The sequence below is a fragment of the Martes martes genome, assembly GCF_963455335.1.
Source record: "Martes martes genome assembly, chromosome: 10".
Taxonomy (NCBI): domain Eukaryota; kingdom Metazoa; phylum Chordata; class Mammalia; order Carnivora; family Mustelidae; genus Martes; species Martes martes.
In genome coordinates, this window is record NC_137898.1 from 36,336,963 (window position 1) to 36,354,306 (window position 17,344).

At 38.4% G+C, this 17,344-nt stretch overlaps 1 protein-coding gene across 1 annotated transcript in view; it reads left to right on the forward strand.

Annotated features, from left to right (window-relative positions):
- The window catches only part of SLC5A12 (solute carrier family 5 member 12), a gene marked incomplete at its 5' end in the record, with an annotated part of 45,325 nt that overhangs the window by 13,423 nt on the left and 14,558 nt on the right, over positions 1-17,344 (forward strand). Inside the window, 5 exons of the mRNA XM_080817638.1 lie at positions 1,095-1,249; positions 1,370-1,510; positions 7,186-7,315; positions 8,289-8,377; positions 11,728-11,840. Of these exons, the coding sequence (XP_080673764.1) occupies positions 1,095-1,249; positions 1,370-1,510; positions 7,186-7,315; positions 8,289-8,377; positions 11,728-11,840 (628 nt within the window). The remainder of the gene's footprint in view (positions 1-1,094; positions 1,250-1,369; positions 1,511-7,185; positions 7,316-8,288; positions 8,378-11,727; positions 11,841-17,344) is intronic.

The window sequence follows — 17,344 nt, forward strand, 5'->3', positions numbered from 1 at the left end:
ATCCTTGGGGTTGGTGTTAGGACACTGGCGTTTGTTTTTTGTTTGTTTGTTTTCAAATTCCCCAAGGGATTCTACAGAGGATCCAGTTTTGATAACCAGCACGCTAACCTCTTGCCTCATCGCTCTGTCCCGAGTTCTGCTGTGAGATTTATCCTCCGCAAAGTCTGCCTTGCTCACTTCACCCTTCGACCATCCTCCAGCTCTTAAAACTCCTTTCTCCATCAGTGTCTGGAATCTATCATTCTTTCCTAGTTCTTATCTTCTTTCTCAGCATTCTACCATCTCAGTCCCCCCAAATTTATTTACTATCACTAAATTTACAAAAAAAAAAAAAATCCTCATGTTTGTATAAGCCAGACCCAGATGATTATCCTTAATTCCCCCACTTCCTCATCATGTGTGTTCCATTATTCACAAGTTGTGTGGATTTGACCTCCCAGTTTTCATTCAAGTCCATCCATGTCTTTCCATCTCTACCCTGCTGCAAACCTTCTTCAAACCTGTGTCCTCTTGGGCACAGACTACTGAAATCAACTCCGAGCGTCTCTATCCCTCCTTTTTTCCCTTGGTCCACCCATCTGTTATCCACACAAACACCCCTGAAACCACTGAGAAGCAAACAGAAAAATCTCTCATCATGTAAATCTCTTTAATGCTCTCTCATTGCTCTTGAGAAATCATTTAAGTAGGCTTGTCAAAATCTGTGTGTTCTGGCCTCTAGCAAATTCAGCAACCTCCCTTTGGGCATTCTGTAAATACCTCGATCTACATATTCTAGCATTCTTTCATTTCTCCGGGCAGCCGTACATCTCCATCCTTCACACATGTCGTTCCCCTCTCCTCTCGTCCTCCGTACCTGGTGAATTCCCCCTCATTCTTCATGACAGGGCTAGAGAAAGAAGAAAGAAAGGGAGAGAGGTAGGGAAGGAGGGAGGGAGAGCAAGTGAGAGGAAGGAAGGAAGGAAGGAAGGGGAGGGAGGAAGGAAGGGAGGAACAAAAGGAAAAGAAATGTTGCATCAGCAGAAAAGTTGTAAAGAATTGGAAGACTTACAGCCTTCCTTTCTGAGAATTCACATCCATTCTCTCCATTTCAGGGAGGATTAAAAGCAGTGGTGTGGACAGATGCATTTCAGATGGTTGTCATGATTGTGGGCTTCTTAACAGTTCTCATTCAAGGATCAGCTCATGCTGGTGGATTACACAATGTCATAGAGCACTCGACAAATGGATCTCGACTAAATATATTCGAGTATGTCCAATACTACTTTCCTGTATTTTATAAAGATTTAGCTGTATGACCTCAGTAACTAAAATAATATTTGGGCATCAAAAGAACATTTTTGTTCACTCACGTCTCTCTGCCTCCTAGCTTTGATGTAGATCCTCTCAGGCGGCACACTTTTTGGACAGTCTCAGTGGGAGGAACTTTCACCTGGCTCGGGATCTATGGAGTTAATCAGTCTACCATACAGCGATGCATCTCTTGCAAAACAGAAAAACATGCAAAACTGTAAGTTATAAATAAACATTTCAGTTTTCTTTGCCCTAGTGGGTACTTATTATATGCTTTCGTGTGTGTGTGTGTGTGGTGTGAGAGAGAGAGAGAGAAAGAGAGAGAGAGACAGAAGTGGAAAGTTTTATTTAATCTTCTAAACAGTTTTTTGAGGCAGGCAGTACTAATCCCATCTCAGCAAGGAAGTGTGTTTGAACTTACAGTTCTGCCTGCCTTTACTCTCCACCATTTGCCGCCTGCACTTACTGAGAACTTACTAGGTGAAATTAGGTGCCCTGGGTGGCAATGCAGAGGTAAATAGCATATTTTGCCTCCTTAGAGTTTCTGTGATGAGATGGTCCTTATGACTGACTTGATTCAGCCTGTGGTCTCTTGAGCTACTGTTTTTCTTTTGATGGATATATCCTTAAATTTTCCAAGAAGAGGTTTAAAAGGAGGAAAGCCAAGGTAATAAGAGAAGTCATAATGGGGCTTTTGCCAATCCAGCTCTTGCTGATCTAGCAATCACCAGTCTTGCCAGGTGTGCTCGCGCTGAACGACCCCAGCAGGGACACAGCTTGGGAAGCCTATTCCAAGTCATGCAACGCATCCTGTGCCCTAGAGTGGGGATTGGAGGAAGTCATGCATTATTCTGCAGACATGACAGAAATAAACTAGACTTGCGTCTAAAATGGACATCTTATCCCCATTGTTCTGTCCAAATTTCCAGCATCCCCAGATTTGCCAGGATGTCCTCAACTTTTCTTCAAGTGAGAAACAGCCACTGTGAATATTTTCCCAACTGATTTTAAAATACTTTCAATGCATAGTTTTTTTATTTAGACTGAATAGAAGATAACATTGCTGGGACATGGTTCACCGTTTTGTAATCTGAATTCCAAGAGACTATATTACTTATGTATTTCATACACTCTCAGAAGGAAGAATTGAAGCCATTATCTAGTATTCCATTAATTTGCTGATAACATATTTATATCTTATTATAATAAATAATGTTAACATACCCTCCATACAAGATTATCACTTTGTATCAAATAGCTAAATTGTTGAAAATGTAATTAATATCAAGTGTGATTTGGATCTCACAATTCATTTAAAATTAAAGTTCATTTAGGGGCTCTTGGCTGGCTCAGTGGGTAGAGCATGGACTCTTGATCTTGGGGTTGTAAGTTCAAGCCTCACATTGGGTGTAGAGCCTACTTTAAAAATAAACAGGTAAAACGAAAACTCATTTAAAATTCTGCCTTAGGGGGCACCTGGGTGGCTCAGTGGATTAAAGCCTCTGCCTTTGGCGCAAGTCATGATCTCAGGGTCCTGGGATCAAGCCCCTCGTCGGGCTCTCTGCTCGGCAGGGAGCCTGCTTCCTCCTCTCTCTCTGCCTGCCTCTCTGCCTACTTGTGATCTCTCTGTGTCAAATAAATAAGTAAAATCTTTAAAAAAATAAAATAAAATTCTGCCTTAAAATGAAGTTGATTGTATCTCCAAAAGGAAGTATATTTTGGTGAAATAATCAACAATTCTCTACTATATCTAGATTGTTTTTAATCTTATGTATTGCGTTATATTATTTTTTCTTGTGAACATGCCTAATTTCCCCCTATAACTCCAATAAGTAGTAGTGTGTACTCTCAAGTGTGTGCTCGTGTTTGTGTATCTTTAAGCGTCATTGAGTGAGTTTGTTTAAATCAAGCAAAAGTTGATACAATTACATTCATAGTGTTTGCCTGGAGTTTGGAATTTATGGCATGAGTTTTTACTGGCTATGAAACCTGTTGGAGAAGGAAAGATATTCATGGAGAAAAAAATGTACACAATTTCCTAAGCATTTAGGATTGCAGCTCCTGGTTTCACCCATCTCCACTTCTGTGGAAGGACCAGAGCTATGACAGGAATTGTGTGGGAATAAGGAAAGATGGAAAAATAAAAATTCTCTTTAGAACAGACTTCTCTGAGAGAATCCAAATAGATTTGGTTACTACAATAGAAATCAGTCAAAATGATCAGTCCGATTGAACTGCATGCAGCTGGAAGGAAGCCTGCAGTGGGGATGTGTCATTTGTCACACAGCTGAAGTTTCAAGGTCACTACTGGGGCAGCTGGAGGCCACTCGGAGCCAGCTGCCAATCTGCTCTCACCTAGGAGGCTCTGTAGAATGTTGATTAAATGCTCTCCTTCTGTTCAATTATCTGAGAGCCTGGTGTTGTTAAAACATTCCATCAGAGTTTAGGAAAAGCTCTGCTACTTGGGGAAAATACAACCTGAAACATATGTAGGTGAAAATAGATCCATAACGTTCATAAAGAACGTGTCCATGGGTTAAAACCAGGAGCAACTCATTATAGATGTGTATAATTTAATGGCCAGGAATGCTGATTACTTACTCACTCATTATTCACATCACTGATTGATGTTAAGCCCTATGGACCTTTCTCACACCCAGAAATAATATCACCCACCATGTCATTTTAGATGTACTCCTTGGAACCTGGCTTCATCTCCTCTTGTTTCTAGACCCAAGTTTATCTTTCATGATTGCTGATCATAAGTGGTACAAGGAAGGTAGAAGGGGCTGATACAGATTTTTTTGTCCTTTCCCATCTCTAGCCCATCTTCTGGCTAAGATGAGCACACCCACACCAGTCACTTTTGTTCTATTCCTACTGCCTTAATTTATTTTCCTCATTCACATCTAAAATCATTGTATTCATTAATTTCATTTCAGTGATGATCTGCTTCCAATCCCAGAATTTAAGCTCCATGAGGAGGGGTTCTGTGTTGCTCACAGTTCTACCCCAGGACCTAGAAGAGCCTGGTATAAAGAGATGCCTGATTAATATTTTTTGAATGAATCAATGAAGTAATTTAAGTTACAAGTAGGAGAATTAGCTCTGTAAAGAATCAAAGTCCGTTCCTTTTTTTTTTTTTTTAATGACTTTATTTATTTATTTATTTGACAGAGAGAGAGAGATAGTGAGAGAAGGAACACAAGCAGGGGGAATGGGAGAGGGAGAAGCAGGCTTCCCGCTGAGTAGAGAGCCCGATGCGGGGCTGGATCCCAGGACTCTGGGATGGTGACCTGAACCGAAGGCAGATACTTAACAACTGAGCCATCAGGTGCCCCTCAAAGTCCATTTCTAAGGAAAAATTCACAGCACAAGGATTTTAACATTCAATACAACTTTGCCATTGTTTTCTCTTTCCCATTTCAATAACTTGAAATTATTTTGGATAATGTATGCATGTATGGCCATATAACCTACGTTTCTACAGAATGTAACTCATTCATTCCTCATATTAGTCCCATAATAGAAGGAGAACAGGTGTGTTAACACTCTTTTTAGAGATGATACAATGGTCTCAGAGTGTCACATGATCTAACATCAGATGGTTGTTAAGGATAAAGTCTTTTGACTCGTGGTCCAACATTCTTTTAAAGAAATAAGTGATATGAGGAGTACAATCATATTGTACTGAATTTCTACCATTAATTAATTCTATCATTCAATTATTTATTACCAAAAATAAATAATTTCATGTCTTCTACATGCCAGAACAATTCTATAACACTGTGTTTGTTGGAGTGGGGGAAACTAATAAAAAGCAAATGTATATATTTTACAATTTCAGATAATGCTAAGTGCTATCAAGGTGTAAAATAGTATAAGAAGTAGAAACTGATTGAGAGAGAAGAGATAGACTGTTTTGAATAAAAGATGAACAGGGAGGGCTCTCTCAGAGGTGGCCTGAGTAAAGGTTTGAATAAAGTTGCCCAGAAGGGAGGACAGCAAGAGTACAAACAATGGAGTTAATAGGTATTGACCTCCTCATGTATTAATTGTATCCCCAAAAGGCTATCTCTAAATCAATCCCTCTAAACAAAAACAAACCGATACAGCTCCACAAGAAACATTGTTAGAATACTCTCAAGGAAGTAACTTCTGGGATAAGTCCCTTTTCTAATGTAAATAGTATGAAATAGAAACTTGCAAAGGAGAGACTCATTTAACCAGATTTGCTTCATAAGTGGGTAGTTTGACTCAAGGGTTTTCTGAAAGCTAGGTACACCTGTGCAGTATGGGTTTTCAGAGGCTTTGAAATTAATGTGTGTCCTTACATTTAAATGTGGATGTATCTGATTCCCTTCAAATAATGACATGATCCAAGAAAATTCCCACTGTTGCTCTCCTGGCCCTTTGAAACTCTCTCCAAAATAAGGTTGTTTATATAAATCCAGCCCACTTTCAAGTCTTCCTTGAGATTAAGAAAACTAATGGGGCAGCTGGGTGTCTCAGTCGGTTAAGTGTCTGGCTCTTGATTTCAGCTCAGGTCATGATCTCAAGGTTGTAAGATTGAGCCTCTTGTTGAGCTCTGCCCTGGGCATGGAGCCTGCTTGGGATTCTCTCTCTTCTTCTTCCTCTGCCTCCCACCAGTGATCTCTCTTTCTCTAAGTAGATAAATAAAATCTTTCAAAATGTTAGAGTCTGTGATCAAAGGAGCAAGACTGATACAAAGAGAAGGTCAAGCAAAGCTTTATTTCACGCCAAGCATCGAGAATCAAACCGACCAGTTGGGGCCGTCTCTTACAGAGAGAGTGACCCCTCCCAGCCTCACAGACTAACTTTTATAGAGCAAGGGCCATGTGGTTGAGTCTGGCCACACACAGGTGGCCAAGGAGATTGTAACACACAGAGAAAGTTGCATGGTCATGCTAGGTCACACACGGGTGGCCAATTGAATTACAATTCACCCTATAGTAGCTTTTTGAACTAGCCTGTGACCTTGGCCCAAAAGGCACCCAAAAGGCGGGGCCCACATTCTTTGGTAGTTAGGGAGATAGTATATGCGCTTTACTGATTGGATGTCTCCATCTGGCCTGACTTGTCCTTTTCTCCTGGACTTGCTTTTAAGTACGTTCCCGGGGTCAGTTTAAGTTTTACTGCATAACCAACAAAATCACTGTTTAACCGAGATGGAATCGCTCTGGCTAAATAGGCCCTTACAAAAAAACCCCCCAAAACTAGTAATATGAATACAAAATAACCATAGGATACTGCCAAAGCACTCAAACTGGAATGAAGCGTATCTTTATTGTACAAATAAAAAGAATTTCTCCCCAGAATATGGAAAAATGACCTTAGGTTTTGCATATTTTCTATCCTCTTTAAAAAAAAAAAAAAAAACCCTCAACTTTAAATTTCATCTAAATCAGTCTCCAAAGTGATTATTTCCAAAATGTGTCTACTTCTACATTTATCTCATTATCCCTCTGGAAGAAAAGATGTTAAAATGTAAGTTTGCTTTTTGACAGTTTTATGAATTGAGTGGGGGGAAAATCACTGTAAGTTATATAATATGAGTGATCGGTATGTGAAATTTCATCCAAGAGAATAGATTTTACACCACACGTTGAGATTTTGCAGAAAAACTCCTGATTTCAAAAGGAAAGCCATCAAAATTTTACCTCATTGAAATTTAGTAATCAGCCTAAAGTGTAACGTTCCCAAACAAACAAAAATTTGCAAATGTATAAAATGTAATGATTCTTGAAGACTGTGGAATTTTATTTCACAGCAAAAATCCCCCCAAATTTTTTCCTTGAATTTTTGGTAATGTCTTCATCATACTGTGATGTGGCATAGAGGCTACCAACAAAGCTTTTTGTTCTTTTCTAGAGCCTTATATTTTAACTTGTTGGGTCTCTGGATCATTCTGGTTTGTGCTGTCTTCTCTGGCTTAATCATGTACTCCCACTTCAGAGATTGTGACCCTTGGACTTCTGGCATTATCTCAGCACCGGACCAGGTATGTGTCCCTTGGAACCAGTGGGGAACGGCTGAGATGAGTGTGCTTCTGGCCATGAATGAGTAATATGGGTTCTTCCCTTTTATCCCACCTGGATCTCAAGCCACTTTCTAATCCCTAGAGAGTTGAATTCTTTCCTCTCCTCTTGAGTGACATCACCACACACCAGGTTCTAAGTGGAGGAGTGACACATAAAAAGATGTCTCACCTTGACCGTGAAGAAAAGGCCAGGGGCCAGGGCAAGGCTGAGGAGAGTGGAAGTTAGGCTTGAACCCATGGCTTTGGTTGCTGATGTGATATTTCAATTCTTTTTTTCTATATGTCTCAAGGTTGATTAAAGATGTTTTATTCTCAAATTGAAGAAATGACCCTTATTTCTCTAGAGCTTCTGCTCATGCCTTCTCATCATAACTTAAACACCATCACCCCAAAATACTACATTAAAAGTGCTTTCAAAAGCTCCATTTATGGAGAAGAAGAACCATCACCTCTCTCCCTTCTGTATATTCCACTGTCTCCTATGACCCGGGGGGTTCCTCTCTCACAAATCTGACTACAGAGTAGAACCATAATTCCTAGATTCCCTGAATATGTGTTTTAAGCATTTTTTTGTTGGGATTTAATGGCTAACATTAAGGGCAGACAGGCAAGGGACTGGCATGTATTACAAACATGGGAAAAATAAAACAAGTTCCTGAACCTTCTAAAGTTCATCCAACCCTTTTCCCTAATATGAGCTTTCCCTTCCCACCCCTCACCTCCCCTCCAGCTGGAGCTGGACTTTAGCTCCACAAAGTTGGATTAATCGTAACCTCAACTGCCATTGGGTGACACCCTGAGTCCCCACAAACTCCTCTAGTATTTTTGTTTGTTTGTTTGTTTTCCCACCTCCTTTTACTAAAAAGTGATGTGTTCACATTTGAGACTCTGCTGCTAAGACCACTGATCCTGTCTTGTCTTACCTTCCCTTCAGCTGATGCCATACTTTGTCATGGAGATATTTTCCACTATGCCAGGACTGCCTGGACTCTTCGTGGCTTGTGCCTTCAGTGGAACTCTGAGGTTAGTATTTTGACAACACTCCGCTCTGACGATGGGGAGGATGATGACGATGGTGATGGCAAGCACAGTGAGGTGACAAGGGTGATGGCAGTCGTAATCACCACTTACTGCAAAATGTGTGTCTACTGCCCTACTGATCGCTTCATTTGCATGTTTTCCTTCGTTGTATGAGACGGAAACTGTACCTGTGAAACTTTATGAAGTAGTTTGGATTTGAAGATCAATGGGAAAGCATTAGAAGTGTTAACCTTAAAAATAACACCCCCCCCAACTATCTTACCAGCAAAAGATGGGTTTGTTGGGGAATAAGAGAGAATGGAAATACGGAACAAGTAAGCTGAGGCAAAACCATAAGCAAGTGTGGCGAACAAAGGAGCGGTCTGCTTTTTTTTTTGAGGAGAAAAGGAGTAAGTCCGGAAGGCTGGTATGGACTAAAAGACCAATTAGAGAAAACCAGGAGTTCGAAGTGTGGTGGCTTTTCATCGGCTGAGTGGTTGCTGAGGGGAAAGAGACGCTTCCCCTCCGGCTGGGATAGAGTAGTATCCAAGTGCAAGGTCAAGCCTGTGCAAGCCTCAAGTCTCTCTCTTCCTGATGGGTCTGCAGTAGACTATAAGTGGTAGGGCATGCTTCTGTGAGGAGAAAAGGAGTAAATGGCTCTTGGATTTTACCATTAACTGTGATATCAAGTTTTAATTTGAAAGATATTATTTACATCTAAGAATACTTATTTAAGGGGCACCTGGGTGGCTCACTTGGTTAAGTGTCCCACTGTTGGTTTTGGCTCAGGTTGTGATCTCAGAGTCCTGAGATAGAGCCTTGTCTTGGGCTGTGCACTTAGCACAGAGTCAGCATGAGATTCTCTCTCTCTTCCCTGCCCTCCTGCTTGTACTCTCGCTCTCTCTCTAAGGTAAATAAATAAATCTTTTCCTTTTTAAAAAAGAATATGCATTTAAGTTAACAAATTGTAAAAAAGAACAAAATGCATATGCTTATTCTACTTTTAGGAAAGATTTTGTCAGAGATATTGACTTTCATTAAATTTTTGGCATTTTTGAAGTGGCTATTTTGTAAACTTTTGGCATATTAATATGTTGACAGATATCCAAATTAGCAATATCCTTGAACTTGTATAATGACTTTAACTTGCTTCTGGTGTAATTCTAGTTTAGTGTACTACTGAATTATTTTTGCTAACATTCTTTTTAGGATTTTGCTTCAGTAACACAAAGTGGTATTATTCTGTGGTGTTGAGATGAAGATCTCAGGGAAACTCAGGACAAAAAAAAAAAAAAAAAAAATGAGCACCAGAGGATCAACCTCAAGGAGTGGTGGCACTCCAGCTTTTATTTTGCCCCTCTCTATAGAGCTTTATTTATTTATTTATTTACTCTAAGGCTAAGTCTCTCCAGATACAGAACATGCAGTTATCAACAGATAATCCCCCCATAAGAGAATGGATGGATCTTTTGGTCTCAAGTCCAAAACTTCTAAGAAAGGGACACCATGGACATTACATGCTATAGGGACATTCCTTCTGCTTCAACTTCATGTCAGATGTTGAGTTTAGAAAGGAAAAGACAGTAATAGGGATACTATAAAGAGAGAGTGGTAGAGAGAGAGGAAAAATTAAAAAGAGAGATCTCCACCATCTTACGGAAGTTTTAGAATCTGAGAAATCGGCATATGGCTAATATACCTGACTGAAAGGCAACCCAGTAGAGATTCTATATGAGCCAAATTCAGCGTTTTCCTTCCTCTCTTTCAAAGGATTTAAGGGTCAACCGAACATGTGAGACTTCCAGATGATATATTTTGAGACAAAGCTGTTGGGAATATGGACTCTTTTCACTTGGACACCTTTCCTTATTTGACTTTCATGGAGCCGCAGGTAGAAGGGGAGTCTGGCAGCAAACGCACACCATGCACTGATTCTCAGGAAAAAGAGAATGGTATCTCCAAGTACTTACAATTTCAATTCCCTAGAACTGGGTGTTAGGAAATTTCTACTTGCTGTAACTGGCACTTAAGGAAGGAACTTTTAATTTTGCATACAATGGGCCTGAAACTATTCCAACTAAAATAAACTACAACTAAAATTATTCTGCATTACAGAAAAAGAAAAAGTTTGGATTTTCTTCCATGCCGTTGCCAACAGCTAGTTTGTCTTCAGATGACCCCTGGAGGATAATAAAACAATTAGCCACTGAATATCAGTGGGAAATTTACAAACAGCTGGCCAGGTTTTGTTCATCAGCTTGTTTCTTTTCCAGAACTTTTCTTTGTGGTTGTGATTTTGCTTCACATGAATTTAATACTGTTATCTGTTCTACTAACTAAAATATTCCTGGTCTACATGAGGAATTAAATAAGCTTTCATGATATTTTGAAAAGAAAACCCAACTTTCAGGTCCTCTGTCATCAAAGTGAGTTTTAGGGCCATAAGACTGGACTGTGGTTGAAAATTCAGAGAGAATATCAAATTTTTTATGTAGTTTTTTCCTTTGTCCATCTTCCATCCTATCTTTTGCTCTGTTCTCCTTTACTGACTGCATTCTAAGCCTGGGGTGGCTTAAGATTGCTGAATGCAATAAGCTTTCCAGCTAGAGGCATTTAAAAGTAATTGTCCTTTTGCTCTAGAACATCTTCCCCGCCCCCCCCCGCCCCCCAATTTGCATGAGTTCTTTCAGTGCATATCTTAATCATCATTTCCTAAGGGAAGAATCCCCTAACTTCGTATTAGTTTAGGACTCTGCAAGGCATACTTTCATAGTACCTTGTTATTTTCCTTCCGAACAACTGTGATCAATTGTGTTGTTGTTGAATGTTGTTGTTGAATGTCTGCGTTGCCAAGTGTAAGGTCTACGTTTTTCTTGTTCACCATTGTATGTCTGGTACCTAGAATGAAGACATGCATTAATGGTATGAATGAATGAATGAATGAATGAATGAATGAATAGTGAGTGGCAAACTCTTTTGATTCTTGGATTAGGACAGTCACTGCCTCCAGGCTCAAGTTCAACCTAAACACACACACACACATACACACACAACCCATTACTGTCTGACAATTCATTTAATGTCTTGTTCAGAGGCACTAGTAGGTATTAGAGCATGAACGTCAAGCTTCTTCACTAGAGTCTGAAGAAATCAAAGAGCACAAAGCACAGAGGCAGCTTTGAAGAGTGAGTAGGCCGGCCCCATGACTCTCCTGAAGTCCCAGAATAAGGACAATATGTCTGCATCTGGTTTTTGTTTCTGGAGCCCCGCCTTGTCTATTTGCCCTGAATGACAAGGCAGGCTGGTCAGCTTTATTTAGCTCGGACTATGTTCTTGCTTTTCTCTCCCTGTAGCACCGTGGCTGCCAGCATCAATGCCTTAGCAACGGTGACCTTTGAGGATTTTGTCAAGAGCTGTTTCCCCCATCTCTCCGACCAGCTGAGCACCTGGATCAGTAAAGGCTTATGTAGGTACAGCCGGGGGGTCTTCTGCTCCACGCCATGAAATGTGCACGTGGTACATGCTTTTCAGGACTCGGGGCCCAAATGCACCCTGAGCGTGTGAGGAATTGTACATAAGGATTCACACTTCCAAGCCTGTCAGGAGGGTAACAGGAAAGAATTACCGGCTAGCTTACCTTTCACCAACCTTCCATTTGACACCCTTCTGTCCTCACCCCGCACTCTAGATTTGTCACTTCAACACCTCCTGCGTATGCCTTCTTCTGACCATATTTTCATCCCTCTACATGGGAAGATGTTCGGCTCTCTGTGGTCAGTCACTTTGTCGAATAAAATCAGATTATTTCCTTTTCTTTCTTTTCATTATTTATAATTTTTATTTATATACTCACTTATGTACTTGTGTTTAGTGTAGTTGACACACAGGGTTATATTAGCTTCAAGTATCGTGGCGGTTTGACAAGTTTATACATGTTGCCAAATTCTTTTCTAGAGAATTTTTTTTTAATTACCCAACGTCTGGTGACCTCACTTCAAGGAATAATCGCTCCTTGCTTCATCACACAGTTGCATATTATGCTGATGCACTTATCATATTGAACTGTAGTTTTACAGAGTTTACTTCTTTTTAAATATAAACAGATTATATGCTCATTCACTTATTACAAAAAATGTAGGTAATTGGGGGAAATATACGTACCTCCTAGGATAGTATAGCGAGCATTTTCCTGTGTCATTTATACATTATTTGAAAACATGGCTTTTGAATGTGTGCTTGATAGTCTACAAAATGGCTTACTTTTTTATTTTTATGTTGTTACTTTTTAGAATCTTTTTTCATTTTTTTGTAACATTGTGATGATACCCACATACATTAATCTTTGACAGCATCTGTAATTTTTTTCCTAGATAAAAACCTCCAAAAGAAAATTACCAGGTCAAATAACACAAATTCATTGACAGTTCTAGATATATATTATGAAAAATATTTCCAGCATGGTCCAATTAATAATACTTATGCGTGGCAGCAGTGAGTAGTGACATATGTCTCCATGCCCTTTACCTTAGTATTTTTAAAAATTGGCCAAATTCATGGGCAAAATAACATCACATTTTTTGCTTTAACTTACTTTTTTTTTATTTATAGTGAATTTGAACATTTTTCGGATGATGAATAACATTTATACCTTTTGTGAAAAATCTGTGCTGTTTGTTGATGGGATATTAGAAATTTTGTCTGTAAAATCTCTTCATGTATAAAGGAAAAGTGGCCTCTGTATGTTGTAGAGTATCCCCCAGATTTTTAAAAATACATTTTGATGTACAGAAGTTATAAATACATATTTGGTCAAATATATGTATCATTTCTTTTACTATTTAATCCATTTCTTTATGCTTACATATTTCTTCCCATTCAAAACCCACTTATAGATTTCCTTATTTTTTTCTGTTTTGTAAATAATTTTATATTTCACATTTAATATTAAATGTATTCTAGTTATTTGATCTATGATTTATGATGAGGACCTAAATTGTTTTTTTACTTATATGACCTATTTTCTAAGTATCATTAATCCAATAATCTCCACTGGTTGTTCATATTTCAGTAATGATAATATACAATATTAAATTCTTTCATCTGTAGAGATTTGTTTAAGGATCTTATATATTATTTTCATTTAATTAAATTATCAATTGTAGGATGAATACCATCTTGTTGTATATTGTAGCTTTATAGTGTTTTATTTAATATATCTGCTAGAAGAAATCTTGTCACTTTTCTTTTAGTTTAAAATTAATTTTTTTCTATTGTTGCTTTTCTTTACTTTTTTTCCTGCAAGATCAAACTTTGGGTTATACATGTTTATTTATGCTTTAGATTGACTTTAAAATACTTTAGTGTATGTCATCTAGTTGCACTTCCAACCCAATGGGATTGCATTAAATCTAAAAATGTTTTGTGGGAAGAGTTAACATCTTCATAAGCTTTCTATCTAGCAATGGCATTTTTCTACTTAATAGTTTCGTGTTTTCTATCCTAGATGTTAATTACACCACCTCTTCCTCCTTCAGCTTTTCCTCCTCTCCCTTCTTCTACTTTTCTTTTTTCTTTCTTCTTCTTCCTTTGATATTATGAATGGGATGCTTTCTCCATAGTATCTTCTAAACCATTTATCATCAAAGTGGAAAAACTATAGTTTCTCCTTTGTTTTGTACAGAGCACATATTTGGCCATTTACCCAACCCTTGTTGGTTCTCAGAATTCTAACTGGTTTTCTAGTAAGTGTCTGAAAATACTGAGTTTTATTACCTCCTTATTCTTAAATGTTATTCTAATTTGGGTTAGTTCTTCATATGCTTTATTTACTCTCTTATTTTATAACTTTGTTTCTCTCTGCACACTTGAAGAACTCAAGTTTTCTCTCAATGTTACTTTGAGTTCTCCACAAAGTAAATTTCTTAACAATAATTATTTTAATTCTGCAATTATATTTTGTTCCTTTCATTTTATTATATAAATTTAATATTACAGCAAAATTTAAAGATGTTAACCATATATATATATATCCCCTAGATTCTCCATTAATATTGTCCTAATCTTGCTTTTTCATATATCCATCCAGCTCCTTATCTATCCATTAATAAATCATATATTTCATGCATTTATTTATTTTTTAGAGATTTTGTTTATTTACTTGACAGACAGAGATCACAAGTAGGCAGAGAGGCAGGCAGAGAGAGAAGAGGAAGCAGGCTCCCTGCTGAGCAGAGAGCCCGATGCGGGCTCAATCCCAGGACCCTGAGATCATGACCTGAGCCGAAGGCAGAGGCTTTAACCCACTGAGCCACCCAGGCGCCCCTATATTTCATACATTTAAAAGTAAATTGCAGACATCAGTACACTTCCTTCTAATTATTTTAGCATACACATTATTAACTAGAATTGAATACTTGCTTAAATATTTTTATGTAAAATCTACCTACAATAAAATAGACAAATGCTAAGTATACATTTGCTGAGTTTTGACAAATGCACATACCTGTGTAACTCAACCACTACAGATAAAAGTCATCATTACCTTGGCAAGTTCTCTCTTGCTTATTACAGTCAATCCCCTCCACCAACATCGCCCCCTCCCAGCCCTGGGACAAGCACTATTCTGATATTTTCCACCATAGATTAGTTTTATCTGTTCTAGGATGTCACATACAAGAAATCACATAGCACAGGCTGTTTTTTGGTAAGACTCCTTTCACTCAGCATGTTTTGGTTTATGAGATTTATCCATGTTGTTTGTATATCAGTCATTCATCCCTTTTTATTTCTGAGTAGTATGACAGTGTATGCATATACCACAGTTTTTTAAACTTCTAATTCTGTTGATAGACCTGGGGTGTTTCAGTTTGAGTTTATAATGAATAAAGGAGCTATGCATTCTCTTGTACAAGTCTTTCCATGAATATATTTTCATTTCTATTTGGTAAATACTTAGGAGTGGAAGTGCTTGGTCAATTTTCATTTTTAATTTTTTTATAGTCCTTCCTTAGCCCGCTTGGACCCATTTTCATCTAAATTTATTGTTGTTGCACCCTATCTTGCTATTTTCCACCTCACTTACTTTCTCTTGACCTGAACTTGTTTGCTTCATTGAGTCTATGCATTTTTGCATCATATTAAAATTGCCAAACAGTTTCTAAATACTTTTTTTTCTGCTTCCTAAGGTAAATTATTTCTAGAAAGCATACTGTATATTTGAGCTTTTAGGTTAATATATTCATTCCTTTGTTTGGCAATATTCTGCCATGGATCCCACATTTCTTTTTTCTTTCCACTTATGCTTGAACAAGGAGAGATCAATGCTGCACATGGTTAACTAGGTAGGTGAATTGCCTTAATTCTGTTCACTATCTTGCACAATGAATTAATGTGGGGCATTACACATGAGCATTACTCACAGTACAAGTCCCAATTTCTAAGATATTCAGAAATATGCTGGTTTATGCCCATGGTTTATTGTCTGATCCTCTGAGCTATTGTAACATTTAGAAAATCCATAGCATTGAACTTTCTCTCCCTCCCACATTTACTGCTTTGTTTGAGGTGTCATACTCCCCAGATATCTATGGAACCCACCTACCCACCAATTTCCCCTAAATTTCCTGCCTCACCAGTTGCTATTGATTGTAATCTGATGGAAGTATAATGTTTGGGGGAGAAGGGGAATGAATCATTCTCTAGTCCGCACAAAAAATTAGAACCTCTGGATTGAGGGATGACTGCCTAGAGTTTCATTTGAATAGATAACTGTTGGCCCAGCAGAAGTGAAGTTAGTAGTAGACAGAAAACCCGTCTTTTGTTATTTTTTCAGGTACACAGAGTTCTCCTTATTCATAAAGCAGTTCAGAATCAGGGCAAATATTGTTGTTTTCCAGTCCAATCTACCCTCTTTAGGGATAATGAGAACAATTTTAGAGTCCCAAAATGTTTTGATTGATCAAACTTGGTTTTTAGGGTTGTTCGGAGCATCCTTATTTTTCTGGCTCCTTGAGAAGTTGGAAAGTATCGCATTGAAAGTTGGTAGCACGATTTCATTTGAAGAGTGGGTTCCTGATAATAAATATCATGAATGTCATGATTCAAACCTGAAATACAGTAATAATAAAAATAAAAATAATAATAACAACAACAACAACAACAGCAAACACACAGTACTTTCTAGGTACCAGAAACTGCTGGATATACTATTTACATGTTATCCATTCCTAGAATGTGAGATCCTTAGGACAGGAATCAGGGGCTGACTTGAAAACTCTGGCACCGGCAAAGTGCCTGACATATGGTCAGTACAAGGCACTACGACAGGTCATGTTGGGAACTGAGCTAGATATTTAGCTGGGAGATCATTTCAAACAGAATAAACAAAATCATTTTCTCTCCATCTCTGTCACTATATCTCTGTCTGTATCTCCAACTCGTCTCTTTCTCCCTCTCTTATTTAGTTTAGGGGTTTTAATGGGAAATGAATGAGGTTTTAAGGTGATTTTTAAATAAAGATGTACAAAACCAGTTTTTTTTGGTAAAAGATGGTTTAGAAGAACTCATCGTCTTAAAAAGACAACTAAGACGCGTCTGCTTCTTCACTCAGCGAGCTCCCTTGGTCCTCGGGGCCCTGCGTGAGATGCTTCAGGGTTGGTACTCTGATGGCTCCTGGGGCTCTCCCGTGTAAATATGGAAACAAATAAATTGTTTCACAATATACTCAGGGCCCGAAGGGTGGTAGGATTAAAGCGCTAAAGGAAAAGATTAGAAAAACTTTCCAGAGTTTCAAATGGCGTGAGGTAAAACATATAGATATTCAACCATCTTAAAGATGAAGAACTATCTGTGTCCCAGAAAGGTTAGTAACTTCCTCAGCTACATTTTGATGAGTGGGCAAACTGGAAATACCTCCCACTAACTGGGTCTGGATTAGTCTAGGCTGGTGCCTTTTCCACGTTTTCGTGTCTC